General features: G+C 43.1%; 1 protein-coding gene across 1 annotated transcript in view; it reads right to left on the bottom strand.

Annotated features, from left to right (window-relative positions):
* Positions 1-15158, bottom strand: part of LOC114464779 (glycine receptor subunit beta-like) — a 108268-nt gene that overhangs the window by 25933 nt on the left and 67177 nt on the right. Inside the window, exon 10 of the mRNA XM_028449325.1 lies at positions 7513-7671. Within this exon, the coding sequence (XP_028305126.1) occupies positions 7513-7671 (159 nt within the window). The remainder of the gene's footprint in view (positions 1-7512; positions 7672-15158) is intronic.

Genomic DNA, 15158 nt, shown 5'->3' with positions numbered 1-15158 from the left:
TCAACTGTGAGTCAGATATCAAAATAATAGGTGACATGTAGGTGGTAGCAGCACCTTTGGGTGCAGAGCTCAGATGGAGAGGAAAGGAGTTTACGAGACAGAAAATGGTGCTACGAGAGATGATGTCGATGTTCCTACCAGCACACAGCCGACCAGAGCATGCGTGGAACGGATTATTGGAGTGTGGGGATTGTGAGATATAACCATAAAAAACGGGGCAAGCAGTGACCCCTGTATGTCCGGGAGGAAGAGGAAGTTACGTCTGTGTACAGACTGATGGGAGAGAAAGTTGGAGAAACGCCAAAATACAGTAAGAAATACATTCAACTCTGACCCAGATAGATAAATAATAATGATTTTATCATCAAAAGCCTGGTCTCAGTGTTTTTTGTTTTGTTTTATATAAGGAAACAATGTTCAGATGTTAGAGTTGTCACTAAAGCAAATAAATAGCTTTAAAGTCACTGACAGGGTTTTTTTACAAAAAGGCTTTTTTTCTCAGCTTTTTGCTCTGAAACTGAAGATTTGTGTAAAACTTTCTTTAAAGTAGAAAGTATAGGCTTCAATCTTTCAGAATCTGGTGTCAGATTTCAGATAGTCATAGTAGAAAATATTCTGTGGGTCTTTAAAAATCAGTCAAAATGCTCAAAAAACGGCTGGAACTGAGGGGTTAAAGGGAGTTGTTTCTTCCCACTGTCACTATCCATGTGTGACAGAGATTTAGATTATTTTTCTCGTTGGAGCGTTGATTTTTTGATTGATTTATTGCGTGAACATGATATCGGTCTCTGACGCAGAAAGACTGAGTTAGCTGCTAAAGCTAATGCTGCTAAAGCTAATGCTGCTAAAGCTAATGCTGTAAAGCTAATGCTGCTAAAGCTAATGCTGCTAAAGCTAATGCTGCTGAAGATACTGCTGTAAAGCTAATGCTGCTAAAGCTAATGCTGTTGAAGCTACTGCTGTAAAGCTAATGCTAATGCTGCTAAAGCTAATGCTTCTAAAGCTAATGCTGTAAAGTTAATGCTGCTAAAGCTAATGCTGTAAAGGTAATGCTGCTAAAGCTAATGCTTCTAAAGCTAATGCTGTAAAGCTAATGCTGCTAAAGCTAATGCTGCTGAAGATATTGCTGTAAAGCTAATGCTGCTAAAGCTAATGCTGCTGAAGCTACTGCTGTAAAGCTAATGCTGCTAAAGCTAATGCTGCTGAAGCTAATGCTGTAAAGCTAATGTTGCTAAAGCTACTGCTGTAAAGCTAATGCTGCTAAAGCTAATGCTGCTAAAGCTAATACTGTAAAGCTAATGCTGCTAAAGCTAATGCTGCTAAAGCTAATGCTGTAAAGCTAATTCTGCTAAAGCTAATGCTGCTGAAGCTACTGCTGCTAAAGCTAATGCTGTAAAGCTACTGCTGCTAAAGCTAATGCTGTAAAGCTACAGCTGCTAAAGCTAATGCTGCTGAAGATACTGCTGTAAAGCTAATGCTGCTAAAGCTAATGCTGCTAAAGCAAATGCTTCTAAAGCTAATGCTTCTAAAGGTAATGCAGCTACTGCTGTAAAGCTAATGCTGCTGAAGCTAATGCTGTAAAGCTAATGTTGCTAAAGCTAATGCTGCTAAAGCTAATGCTGCTGAAGATACTGCTGTAAAGCTAATGCTGCTAAAGCTAATGCTGTAAAGCTAATGCTGCTGAAGATACTGCTGTAAAGCTAACGCTGCTAAAGCTAACGCTGCTAAAGCTAATGCTGCTAAAGCTATGGCTGCTAAAGCTAATGCTGCTGAAGCTGTAGCGGTAGACTACATTTCCCACAATGCGCCGCTTCGGGGGTCAGGGAACTTCCTGTCATGTAAATAAACAGAGAGCTGACGTGAGTCCACCGTGTCCCGGTTCTGTGATTATACATGGTGTCAGAAGTGGCGAACTGCAAGTCTCCGCTGTATTTTCAGGTGCAGTACAGTGTAGTTAACTTGCAGAAGAAGTTTTCATGCACTTTTAAAACTGAAAATGACCGTCACAAAGTGGAAGGCGGTCACCGGTGCTAGTTGCTAGCTGCTAGAGTGTTGCTAGGTGTCGGCGGAGGAAGAAGTGAATGGGAGCGCATCTGAAGAGTCTGATTCTGAACGCGGAGAAGCCAGGAATCCACACAGAGTGATGGCGACCACTGTACAAATAACTCCCCCAGAAACATTTAACTTTTCACGTCCTTCAGAATGGCCAAAGTGGATCAGTAGATTTGAAAGGTTTCATATTGCAACAGCTCTTGACACTAAACCAGATGAATATCAGGTGAATTCACACCTGTATGCAATGGGTGACGCAGCAGATGATGTTTTGACTGTTTTACCACTGAGTGCTGTCAAAACAGCATTATGTTGGAAAACACAATGTAATTTTTTAAAGAGCACACTTCAACTCCAGACATCAACAAGATGGTGAGAGTGCAGAATCATTCATCACATATCTACACAAACTAGCAGAAAATTGTGTGCTTAAAGAAGAACTTATAAGAGACAGAATTGTAGTTGGCATAAGAGACAAAAGACTGTCAGAGCTGCTACAAATGGACTCAGACTTAACACTTGCTAAAGCCATACAAAAAGTCAGACAGAGTGAAACTGTAAAGAAACAACAAACAGTTATGCACAGCAGCTCTGCAGAGGAAAGACTACAGAATATGGACTTGATACAGACAAATAAAACAAGAAGAAAATCACAGACATGGCAAAAGAGCTGCAGGGTTACGTGAAGTGACAGAAAACCAAAATAATACAGACAGCGAGGATTGTGTGTTCCTGGGAGAAATAGGGACAGAGAGGTCAGAGCCCTGGATGCAAAATATCAAGTTAAATGGGGAAAATTTTGAATTTAAACTAGACACAGGGGCAGATGTCACATCTATTCCAGAGAATATGTATAGACCAGACAGGGACGGCAAGCTGCAAAATCCTAGAAAGAGACTACTAGGGCCAGGCAGTTACCCACTAAAATTAAAGGGCTGCTTTGGGGCAACGCTGGTAGTAAAAGGGCGCAGCACGTCACAAAATGTTTACCTCGTGTCAGGTCTTGTACAACCACTATTGAGCAGATCAGCATGTGAGGCTTTAGGACTAGTGTACAGAGTAGACACAGTCACTGAAACAGAGACAGATTTCAGAGCAGCATACCCTGATGTGTTTAAGGGTTTAGGAACGCTGAAAGAGCCTTATCACATAGAGCTGGAGCAGGGAGCAGTACCTGTAGCCCTGTCTGCTCCACGACGTATACCCCTTCCCCTCAGAGATGCAGTGAGAACAGAACTGCAGAGAATGGAAGAAATGGGAGTCATTTCCAAAGTAACTGAACCAACAGAGTGGTGTTCAGGTATTGTTGTGATTCCCCGACCAGCTAACAAGCCCCCTAGAATATGTGTAGACCTCACACCCCTGAACGCAGCAGTAAAAAGGGAACGGCATATTCTCCCAGCAGTTGACCAAACTTTAGCAATGATGAAAAACGCTAAAGTTTTCACTAAGCTTGACCCCCGTTCAGGATTTTGGCAAATTCCCATTACAATAGAGTCAAGGCCTCTCACAACGTTCATCACTCCTTTTGGAAGGTTCCAGTTTAACAGACTTCCATTTGGCATAGCATCTGCATCCAAGCATTTCCAGAGGAGAATGTCGCAGATGCTGGAGGACTTCCAGGGTGTGATCTGTCACACAGATGATGTTCTTGTTTACGGCAGAGACAAACAGGAGCACGATAAGAGACTGCACTGTGTTCTCAAAAAGTTTCAAAAGGTGGGACTCACGCTTAATGAGAAGTGTGAGTTTTCCAAAAGTGACATTATCTTTGTGCGACACAAAGTTTCTGCTAAAGGCATTGAGGCAGATCCAAATAAAGTAAATGCAATACACGAGCTGCCACAGCCCCAGAGTGTGGAGGATGTGCGCCGTCTCATGGGCATGGCTAACCATTTAGCTAAGTTTATGCCACAGTTAGCCACAATCACCACACCACTAAAGGAGCTGCAGAAAGAGAGAAATGAGTGGATTTGGGCAGAGCCACAGGAAACCGCTTTTCAGAGACTAAAGCAGATATTAAGCTCTCCTGAAGTGCTCGCTCAGTACTCCAACTCAGCAGACACAAGAGTAGCCGCAGATGCATCACCATATGGTATTGGAGCCGTACTCACACAGAAGCATTCTGACAGCTCTTGGCGACCTGTGACATATATCTCCAGAGGACTCACTGACACGGAGAAATGCTACACGCAAATAGAAAAGGAGGCACTCGCAGTCACGTGGGCGTGAGAAAGACTTTCTTCTTATCTGATGAGACTACAGTTCACACTCATCACGGATCACAAGCCCCTGGTTCCTCTTCTGAGCACAAGAGGCCTGGACGACCTTCCTCCCGCATCTTGAGATTCCGCCTTAGGCTGCTTCGCTTCACATTCACCATCGCCCACTTTCCAGGGAAGAATCTTGTCACCGCTGATGCCCTGTCGCGAGCTCTACTGGCAGGCCCACCCTCTGCAGGAGATCTTCAGCTTGAGAAAGAGGTAGAGGTTTTTGTGGACTGTGCAGTATCTCATCTCCCAGCTACAGATAAAAGGCTGGAGGAGATAAAGTTAGCACAGGGAAAAGATGAACTGTGTATAAAGATCAGGAAACAATGTGAGTCAGGCTGGCCAGAAAGATGTAGGCTAGACCCAGACATAAAAGGTTATTGGCAACATAGGATGGATTTATATGTAGCACAAGGTCTTCTCGTGAAAGGAGAGAGACTTGTGATACCACACCCGCTGAGAGCAGGTATTTTACAATGTCTGCATAAAGGCCACCAGGGCATTTCAAAGTGCAGAGCCAGGGCTAAAGAGGCAGTATGGTGGCCAGGCATCTCAGCACAGATGGTGGAAAGTTGTGAAACATGTCAAAAGCATAGGTTACAGAACTGTGAACCACTATTGCCTACTCCTGTTCCTGACCGTCCTTGGCAGAAGGTCGGCATGGATCTGTTTGAGTGGTCAAAGAAACAGTACATTCTTATTATTGACTTCTTCTCTAGATACATTGAGATAGCCAAACTGAAACACACGTCAGCAGAGGTCACTATTAAGGCAGTCAAAGAGGCCTTTGCGAGACATGGAACTGCAGAAACTGTGGTATCAGATAACGGGCCGCAGTTTTCATCAGAACAGTTCAGGCGTTTTGCAAAAGAATACCAGTTCACACATGTTACGAGCAGCCTCAGGTACCCCCAGGCCAACGGTGAGGCAGAGCGCGCTGTTTGGACCATCAAGGACTTGTGGAAAAAGGACAGTGACTTTAACAGAGCGCTGCTTGCGTACAGAGCCACCCCGCTAGAACACGGGTTCTCGCTGGCGCAGCTGCTCATGGGAAGAAACATGCGCACCTCCCTGCCCCAGTCTGCAGCCAAACTGGTTCCTAAATGGCCAGATTTGGTTGCGTTTCGAAAAAAGGATGAGGAACGGAGACATGAGCAGGCAAAACACTACAATTGGAGACACCGTGCCAGACAACTCCCAAAACTATTGACAGGACAGAAAATGTGGATTACAACAGAAGGAACCACTGGAGCAGTAGTTCAACCTGCTAATGCTCCCAGATCTTATGTGGGAGAGACTGAAAGAGGTTTCCTCAGGAGGAATAGAAGCCACCTGAGACCAACTGGGACTATTACAAAGTCTGGTCGAGTGGTGAGACCTCCAGAAAGAATGGACCTGTAAAATACTGTCAATGTCCATGAATGCATAAATGCCAAAGTTTATTATGGTGCTATAGTGGTTGTGTGCATGTTATGTGAGTTAAAAAAAGGTTTACATTAGAAATGTTTGTGCTAATTAATGCAATACATTTAGGTTTGTTTACGCTGTTCAAAGCACTTTATGAAGAAGCATGACTTAAAGGAGGAGGTGTAGCAGTAGACTACATTTCCCACAATGCACCGCTTCGGGGGTCAGGGAACTTCCTGTTATGTGAATAAACAGAGAGCTGACGTGAGTCCACCATGTCCCGGTTCTGCTTTAAAGCTAATGCTGCTGAAGCTACTGCTGCTAAAGCTAATGCTGTAAAACTGATGCTGCTAAAGCTAATGCTGTAAAACTGATGCTGCTAAAGCTAATGCTGCTGAAGCTACTGCTGCTAAAGCTAATGCTGCGAAAGCTACTGGTGTAAAGCTAATGCTGCTGAAGCTACTGCTGCTAAAGCTAATGCTGTAAAACTAATGCTGCTAAAGCTAATGCTGTAAAGCTATTGCTGTAAAGCCAATGCTGCTAAAGCTAATGCTGCTAAAGCTAATGCTGAACACGAGCTGAAAATTCATGTTTCTCCTACTTTTTAAACAATGATCAATCAGCTGATCAGTGTCCATCTTGTGCACTTCCTTTAAATATGTAAATTGAATTAAAAATATCAGTTTAATAAAAATAATCATGGACCTGTTTATAAACGGTGGACCTCATAAATTTACCTTTTCAAAGTCAGAAATCTTATACAGACCCTTTCCAAAAACTTAGAATATCATGGAAATGTTGTTAAACTTCCATAATTCCATTCAAAAAGTTAAACTTTCATAGATTCAGGGCCCACAATTTAAACGGTTTCAAGAATTTATTTGTTTATTTTTACATAATTTGGGCTTCCAGCTCATAAAACCCATAAAAACAGGAATTCAAAAAATTAGAATACTGAAGAAATCACCATTTACTTTTTAGTTTTTGCAGAAAAAAAGAGGAGAAGAAGGACTGGACTGTTGGTCAGTGGTCCATGGTCCTCTTTTCTGATGAAAGTAAAGTGTGTCTTTTATTCTAAGGGTTTGGTTGAAGAACGTGTGAGGAACAGAACAGAACATTAAATCATGACTGACTGGATATTTCACACTGGACCTCAAACAGCTTTGGTTCTGTTCCTCACATCTTCCTCCAAACACTTGGAATCATAAGTTAAAAGCTTGGAATGGAAACAGAGGATATTTATAGTGTTTCTAACATCAGTTTTACTAAAATGTTCAGATATGAGCATCATTCCCAGGTAGAGTCAGAATCCTCCCACTGGAGACCAGGTAGTCGGTGTTTTCATCCACCAAGGGTCACCTGTGTGGAAACAAGAGGACTGCCTTGCTTACATACTGATGCTGAGCTGCTCCATCTGTTTATGAAAGTGCTCAGATCAGCCAAATATGTGTAATATTAATAATGTAAACACTAATAAAACACTAAAGATCTCTAGAATAACATTATAAACGCTGTTAGGTTGGAACTAGTAACAGAGTGAACGAGCTTGTTTATGTTTATATCCCTCTGACCCCTCCCCCCTCCCCAGGTCATGCATATACAGTTCCAGAGCGTGGAAATGTTTATTATTTAAAGTTGTTTGTTATGAACATACAGACATTAAGCACTAAAGCATCAGTACCGCTGTGTACCAGCAGAGGGAGCAGTGATCCACTCTAATGTAACACCATGAGAACAGGTGTTCCTCACCTGTAGAGTGTTAACATGTAGAGGTGTTCCTCACCTGTAGAGTGTTAACATGTAGAGGTGTTCCTCCTGTCCCGTTCACTGTGTTGTTGTCCTTATTCGCTGCTTTCTTTCCTTCTTTTTCTTTTAAAGTTTTTTCTTTTGTGGCTAGTTTGGCTTTTTCCTCCTCGATCAGCCTGGGACTGTTCAACATCACCTACACACACACACACACACACACACACACACACACACACACACACACACACACACACACACACACACACACACAGAAACATGGAGTGAGTGTATCATTCTATACTTTAATCCATTCGTCCTCAACCTGTTCAGGCGAGGACCCTCCAAAATAAAGGTTTCAGAGAGCAGGGACCCTCCAAAATAAAGGTTACAGAGAGCAGGGACCCTCCAAAATAAAGGTTTCAGAGAGCAGGGACCCTCCAAAATAAAGGTTCCAGAGAGCAGGGACCCTCCAAAATAAAGGTTCCAGAGAGCAGGGACTCTCCAAAATAAAGGTTCCAGAGAGCAGGGACCCTCCAAAATAAAGGTTTCAGAGAGCAGGGACCCTCCAAAATAAAGGTTTCAGAGAGCAGGGACCCTCCAAAATAAAGGTTTCAGAGAGCAGGGACCCTCCAAAATAAAGGTTTCAGAGAGCAGGGACCCTCCAAAATAAAGGTTTCAGAGAGCAGGGACCCTCCAAAATAAAGGTTCCAGAGAGCAGGGACCCTCCAAAATAAAGGTTCCAGAGAGCAGGGACTCTCCAAAATAAAGGTTCCAGAGAGCAAGGACCCTCCAAAATAAAGGTTCCAGAGAGCAGGGACCCTCCAAAATAAAGGTTCCAGAGAGCGGGGACCCTCCAAAATAAAGGTTCCAGAGAGCGGGGACCCTCCAAAATAAAGGTTCCAGAGAGCAGGGACCCTCCAAAATAAAGGTTCCAGAGAGCAGGGACCCTCCAAAATAAAGGTTCCAGAGAGCAGGGACCCTCCAAAATAAAGGTTCCAGAGAGCAAGGACCCTCCAAAATAAAGGTTCCAGAGAGCGGGGACCCTCCAAAATAAAGGTTCCAGAGAGCGGGGACCCTCCAAAATAAAGGTTCCAGAGAGCGGGGACCCTCCGAAATAAAGGTTCCAGAGAGCGGGGACCCTCCAAAATAAAGGTTCCAGAGAGCGGGGACCCTCCAAAATAAAGGTTCCAGAGAGCGGGGACCCTCCAAAGTAAAGGTCCCATAGAGCAGGGACCCTCCAAAATAAAGGTTCCAGAGAGCGGGGACCCTCCAAAATAAAGGTTCCAGAGAGCGGGGACCCTCCAAAATAAAGGTTCCAGAGAGCGGGGACCCTCCAAAGTAAAGGTCCCAGAGAGCAGGGACCCCTACTGTAGCTGAAGGTGGTTGAACACAGACATGAACATTGAAGAACAGTCATGTGGAGACAGGACCATCTATAAGGGGGAATAAAGGAGAGATTTTTGGGGTCCATCCATAAAGTCAGTAAAATGATGGTCTATTGTTCTATGAATCTGTGATAACCACATTTATTTATTCATCTGAATAATATCCACTGTTATCCAGGAACATTTATTATTATTATTATTATAGTCATCTTAAAGATGGAAATCATGGTTTTAATCACTAATAAAATGGTTCAAAGTGAATAAAAATGGTGGAAAAGGAGGTGAAATGGGATTTAAAAAAGCAGTGGCTATCTGTATGGTTGCCATATCAATATACCAATATTCTATCCATACACAGCACCCCTCGTTGGCCAGTTTAGGTCACATGACTAACCCTAAACCTAAGACGCTACGTACGTGTACTTCGGTAAACGTACCAATAGCACCGAGGGTTGTCCGTACGGCAACTGTACAAATAGACACTTTGTTTTGAAAACCACAGAAATGAGTTAAAAGTTGCAAATTAGAGTGAACAAAATCAAAAGTGGTAAAAATGGTTAAAAGTGTTAATATTGGAACAATGAGTTTAAACTGGTAAATAATGGACATGACAAATGGTGAATGTGCTTAAATAATCATGAAATCTGGTGAAAAGAGGTTAAAAGTGACAATAATGGGTCAACATATGTGACATTAGGTGTAAAAGTGGTAGAAATGGTTTATAAGTGATGAACATGTCTGGAAAGTAGAAAAAATGTGTAGAAAAGGCATTAAAATGTGGCAAAAATACATTAAAAGAAGCAAAAATATGAGAAGAAAAATTGATGAAAATAGATTAAAATGTGGTGAGTTTGGTGGAGTTGGAAAAGGCGCGTGTGTGTGTGTGTGCACATGTGTGTGTTGTAATAATTGAATGTAAACAGGCTATACGACGTTAGTTAACTATTTTAATAGTACACATTTAAATATGTGACTGCTTTGTATTGTTTTTAATTGTTAATAAAAATAAAACATAAAAGATAAAAACACAATACACAACGTTGATAATCAAAAACCAAACAGAAAATAAAACAAAAGCTAAATAAATCTGAATTCACTCAAAACTTTTTAAATAGCAGGGTTTCAAACTTTTAAAGATGAGTATCATGTTTTTTCAGACAGTAACGTTCGATAACATACTCAAATAACTATGCTACCCACATTTTTGGGGAAAATGCAGCAAATATTAAAAAAACATTAAATAAATTTCCCTCTGTAGCACATGGTTCATGACGCTTTGATTTCACCTCTGTCTCTTTAAGAAACTCCAAGTTGTTTTTTATACTGCATTTGAAATTGAAATATATTAATATTAGAAAAATTGAAATAGAATACAGTTGTTTGAGATTGTGTGGGGGATTTTAATTTGAAAAAGAATAATACATATTTAAGCTCTTTGTGCTTTCTGCCCCTTCCTGTACTGTATGTCTATTTCTGTGATATATTCTACTGTTTTTTTTAGTTGCACAAAATAAATAAATAAAAATAAATAATTGAAAACGTTTTATTTATTTATTCAAAAATATTAAATGTATGATTTTAATCAGTCATTTATTTCATTTTATTATTATTAGAGGCTTCAGGCAATGCCATTTTATTTCCAGGCGACCCCACATGGTTCACAACCCCAAGGTTGAAAACAGACATGCTAACATGATATGCTGGTTTAGGACCGTGATATTTTTGCCAAAATTACAGTTTGTAAACATATTTTTGTTAATTCTTGAACATGAATATGTATTAGCACTAGGGATGTAATGATTAATTGTAAAGCAGTTAAAAATCGATTCATAGGTATCACGGTTCACATCGATTCTCTGAAAATTGAATCGCAGTACTTTTTTATATATTTATCCTTCTCTTGTCCAACTGCTGAGGCGGCGGGCGGAATCTGCTAATACTTTCTTTCTGGCCGCCTACTACTCTTAAACATGTTCATAAATGATTTCTTACCCCTTTAGCACCGAAAGAATATCTGTAATATTATGTGAATATCTGTAAAAGTCACGTTTTACTATTAGCTCTGTCTGCTAGCATAGCATCTCTTCTTCACTGCACAGTATAGCTGCATGCCAACAGATCACTGGGTTACCAGCGCCCTCTGCTGGTCCAAACTAATATCTGACGTAAATCAGGGCAATGACTGTTTTTTTTTTTTTTAAAGTCTAATTATTAAGACACAAAATACATTTTCAGTTGCACTTTTAAAAAGAAAAAGAACTATTATATTGTCAAAAACTACAGTAAATGAATGCCAATGTAGCAGTCTCACAGGTGCCCACTAGATGGAGACGCCAGGGGACAAGAAGCCACACCCAAGAGAGAGAGACTACTAATAGGCACACCTGTGCAGCACCTGCGGTGCTCCATGCTGTTGCTCATGCGTCCTTTGTTTGTTACAAATGTAAGTAACCTGCAACCAAATGTTGTATATTGTTTAACCCTGTGTATGTCATGGCCCTTCTGTGTGTCCACTCCCCTCTCCCGGTGTGGGCGGAGATTACCTGGAGTTGCTGCTGATGAGCACACCTGGCTTCAATTACCTCACCCAGCTGACAAAAGCCCTGTGCTCCAGCCAGTCTTCGCCAGATTGTCAGTCTTCTAGACGCGCTGAACTGTGTTCCTGTTTTGTACCTGGCCTACTCTGCTTCTTGATTTTTGAAGAGTTTGGACAATAAATTGCACTCACCTTGCCTTCTGTCTTGAGTCACTTTTTGGGTCAGCACCTTTGAGCTGTGACAGAACAATCTGGCCAATGGACCCAAGAGACTTGGACTCCCTCAAACGTGCGCTGGGTTCCCAGGGAGCCTTGATTGGCCAGCATGATACAATGCTTCGAGAGATCACACAGAAGCTGACAGAGTTGACTGCGAATGTTGCCCAGCTTGGTAATCAGGTGGACCAGCTCTCCACTCAACTTGCAGCTGCTGCTCCTGCACCTCAAGCCCTGGTTCAACCTCCATCTCCCTCCGGGAGCCAGCTTCCTCAGCCCACCAACCGAGAGCCTCACATTCCTACTCCTGAACGATACTCTGGGGACCTGGGTGCTTGTGGACGTTTCCTTCTCCAGTGCTCCCTGGTGTTTGATCTCCAGCCTTCTGCCTACACCTCAGATAAGTCCCGTATTGCTTTTGTCATAAGTCTACTGACGGGTAAAGCCTCCCAGTGGGCTACTGCATGTTGGGAGAGCCAATCAGACATTTTCCTGACTTTTGCTGCATTCACTAAGGAGATGAAGAGAATTTTTGATCATCCTTTGAAGGGGAAGGAAGCAGCTAAACGTTTGCTAATGCTAAGTCAAGGCTCCTCCTCTGTGGCCCAATATGCTGTGGACTTTAAGATCTTGGCCGCCGAGAGTGGGTGGGATGATACAGCCCTTCAAGCAGCTTTTTCAAGAGGGTTAACCGACAGTGTTAAAGACGAGTTAGCTGCCCGAGATGATACAAACTGTCTCGAGGATCTCATCTCACTTTCCACTCGCTTAGACAATAGGCTCAGGGAGAGACGCCGTGAGAGAAGCTCTCGCCAGTCAGCTCCACGGGTTCCAAGCTCTTCCCAATTTGCTTCATTGTTGCCTTCTGCCTCAACCAGTTTCTCCTGTTTTTCCAGTACTCCAGATCCTATGCCTGCAGAGGAACCCATGCAATTGGGTAGAGCCAATCTTTCAGCCGCTGAACGCCTCCGCCGCCAAAGGTCAGGCTTGTGCATGTATTGTGGTCAAGAGGGGCACTTCATCAGCTCTTGTCCACTACGGCCAAAAGAAAGGGCTCATCAGTGAGTGGAGAGGCCCTGGTGAGCCATACATCCTCTCCCCAATCTTCGTGCTCTGATCGGCTCCAACTCCAGTCCTCCATTATCTGGCATTGTAAGTCCATTCCTCTATTTTCTCTTGTTGATTCTGGGGCCGATGACAATTTTATTGATTCTGCCATAGCCCAGCAAGCTCAAATCCCCGTGGAGCCCTTTGACCCACCTAGGGATGTTAATGCATTAAATGGAGAACATTTGGCCAAAATAACACACCGTACTATCCCTCTCACACTGCTAATACAGGGGACTAATCATAAGGAACAAATTCAATTGCTTGTTATTTCATCCCCACATGTTCCTATAGTTCTGGGTCTTCCATGGCTCAAACGCCATAACCCCCACATTGACTGGTCAGTGAACAAGATTGTGAGTTGGAGTGTATTTTGTCACACAAACTGCCTTCAATCTGCCATTACTCCAGAAGACTCCCCTAAGCCACCTCCTCGCCCCCCCGATCTGAATTTGGTTCCCAAGGATTACCATGATCTGGCAGAAGTTTTTAGTAAACAGAGAGCGCTGTCCCTTCCCCCACATCGCCCTTACGATTGCGCAATCAATCTCCTTCCTGGAGCCCCTCTGCCATCTTCTCGCTTGTACAAATTATCTCGTCCTGAAAGGGAGACTATGGAACTTTATATTAAAGACTCTCTGGCAGCAGGCTTGATTCGTCCCTCTTCTTCCCCTTTGGAAGCAGGATTTTTCTTTGTTGACAAGAGAGACAAGACGTTACGCCCCTGCATTGATTATCGTGGGCTTAACGATATTACTGTTAAAAATAAATATCCTCTGCCTCTTATCGACTCTGCTTTTGAGCCTCTACAAAAGGCTACAATTTTCACCAAGTTGGATCTACGTAACGCTTACCATCTGGTCCGTGTCCGTCAAGGTAATGAATGGAAGACCGCCTTTAACACCCCGTTAGGTCATTTTGAATATCTTGTTATGCCTTTTGGTCTCACCAATGCCCCAGCTGTTTTTCAGACATTAGTCAACGATGTTCTTAGAGACATGCTAAACAAGTTCATTTTTGTGTATCTGGATGATATACTGATTTTTTCAAATGGCCTTTCCCAACACATCCAACATGTCCGTCTTGTGTTACAGCATCTCCTGGATAACAAGCTTTTTGTCAAAGCGGAGAAATGTCAATTTTCTTTCGCCTTCTGTTAACTTTTTGGGTTTTGTGATTGAGCAGGGACAGATTAAAGCAGATCCTGAGAAAGTGAAAGCAGTGGGGGAGTGGCCCACCCCAGAAACACGCAAACAACTCCAACGATTCCTAGGATTTGCAAATTTTTACCGACGCTTCATCAAGGACTACAGTAGGAAAGCGGCACCTTTGACCCGACTCACGTCCACCTCCCTTCCTTTTAAGTGGTCTCCAGAAGCTGAAACTGCTTTCTCCATTCTTAAGAAGCTCTTTATTTCTGCACCTGTTCTATCTCATCCAGATCCCTCTCGGCAGTTCATTGTGGAGGTCGATGCATCTGACACAGGAGTTGGAGCTGTCCTGTCTCAACGATCTCCTGAGGACCACAGACTGCACCCTTGTGCTTTTTTTTCTCGTAGGCTGTCTCCTGCGGAGAGGAACTATGACATCGGCAACAGGGAACTGCTGGCTGTTGTGCTCGCTCTTCAGGATTGGAGACATTGGCTTGAAGGTACTGAGCACCCCTTCATCATTTGGACAGATCATAAAAATCTTTCTTACCTCCGTTCTGCAAAGAGACTCAATTCCCGACAGGCTAGATGGGCACTGTTTCTTGGGAGGTTTAATTTTACTTTAACCTATCGCCCAGGCTCCCGTAATGTCAAGCCAGATGCCTTGTCCCGTCAGACTTCTTCGGAGCTTCAGATTCAGCCTGAACCCATTTTGCCACTTTCCTGCCTCGAGGATGAACCAGAGTTTCTGGAGACCCCACGTTTAGTTGGAGCTGTACACTGGGAGATAGAAAAGATAGTCAGAGATGCTCAACAGTCTCAACCAGATCCAGGTAATGGCCCGCAAGATTGTTTGTTTGTTCCTGAATCTGCACGCTCTGAAGTCTTGCAGTGGGCACACTCCTCAAAACTTACATGCCATCCTGGAGTTTTTAGGACTCTAGCATTCATCAAACAGCGGTTCTGGTGGCCCTCTATGGTTAAGGATACACGTGTGTTTGTGTCCTCTTGCTCTGTTTGTGGCTGTAGCAAATCCAGCCATCAGTCACCAGCCGGACTCCTCCACCTGCTCCCTATTCCCAGCCGGCCCTGGTCACACATCGCTGTTGATTTTGTAACGGGACTGCCTCCTTCTGCAGGGAACACTACTATACTCACCATTGTGGACCGTTTCTCTAAAGCTGTGCATTACTTGCCACTCTCTAAGTTGCCAACTGCTACAGAGACTGCCAGTCTTCTAGTACAACATGTATTCCGACTTCATGGGATTCCTAGTGACATAGTATCA

The sequence above is a fragment of the Gouania willdenowi genome, chromosome 1 (assembly GCF_900634775.1).
Source record: "Gouania willdenowi chromosome 1, fGouWil2.1, whole genome shotgun sequence".
Classification (NCBI taxonomy): domain Eukaryota; kingdom Metazoa; phylum Chordata; class Actinopteri; order Blenniiformes; family Gobiesocidae; genus Gouania; species Gouania willdenowi.
Note: the sequence above shows the minus strand (reverse complement) of the source record. Positions and strands in the feature narration are given on the sequence as shown.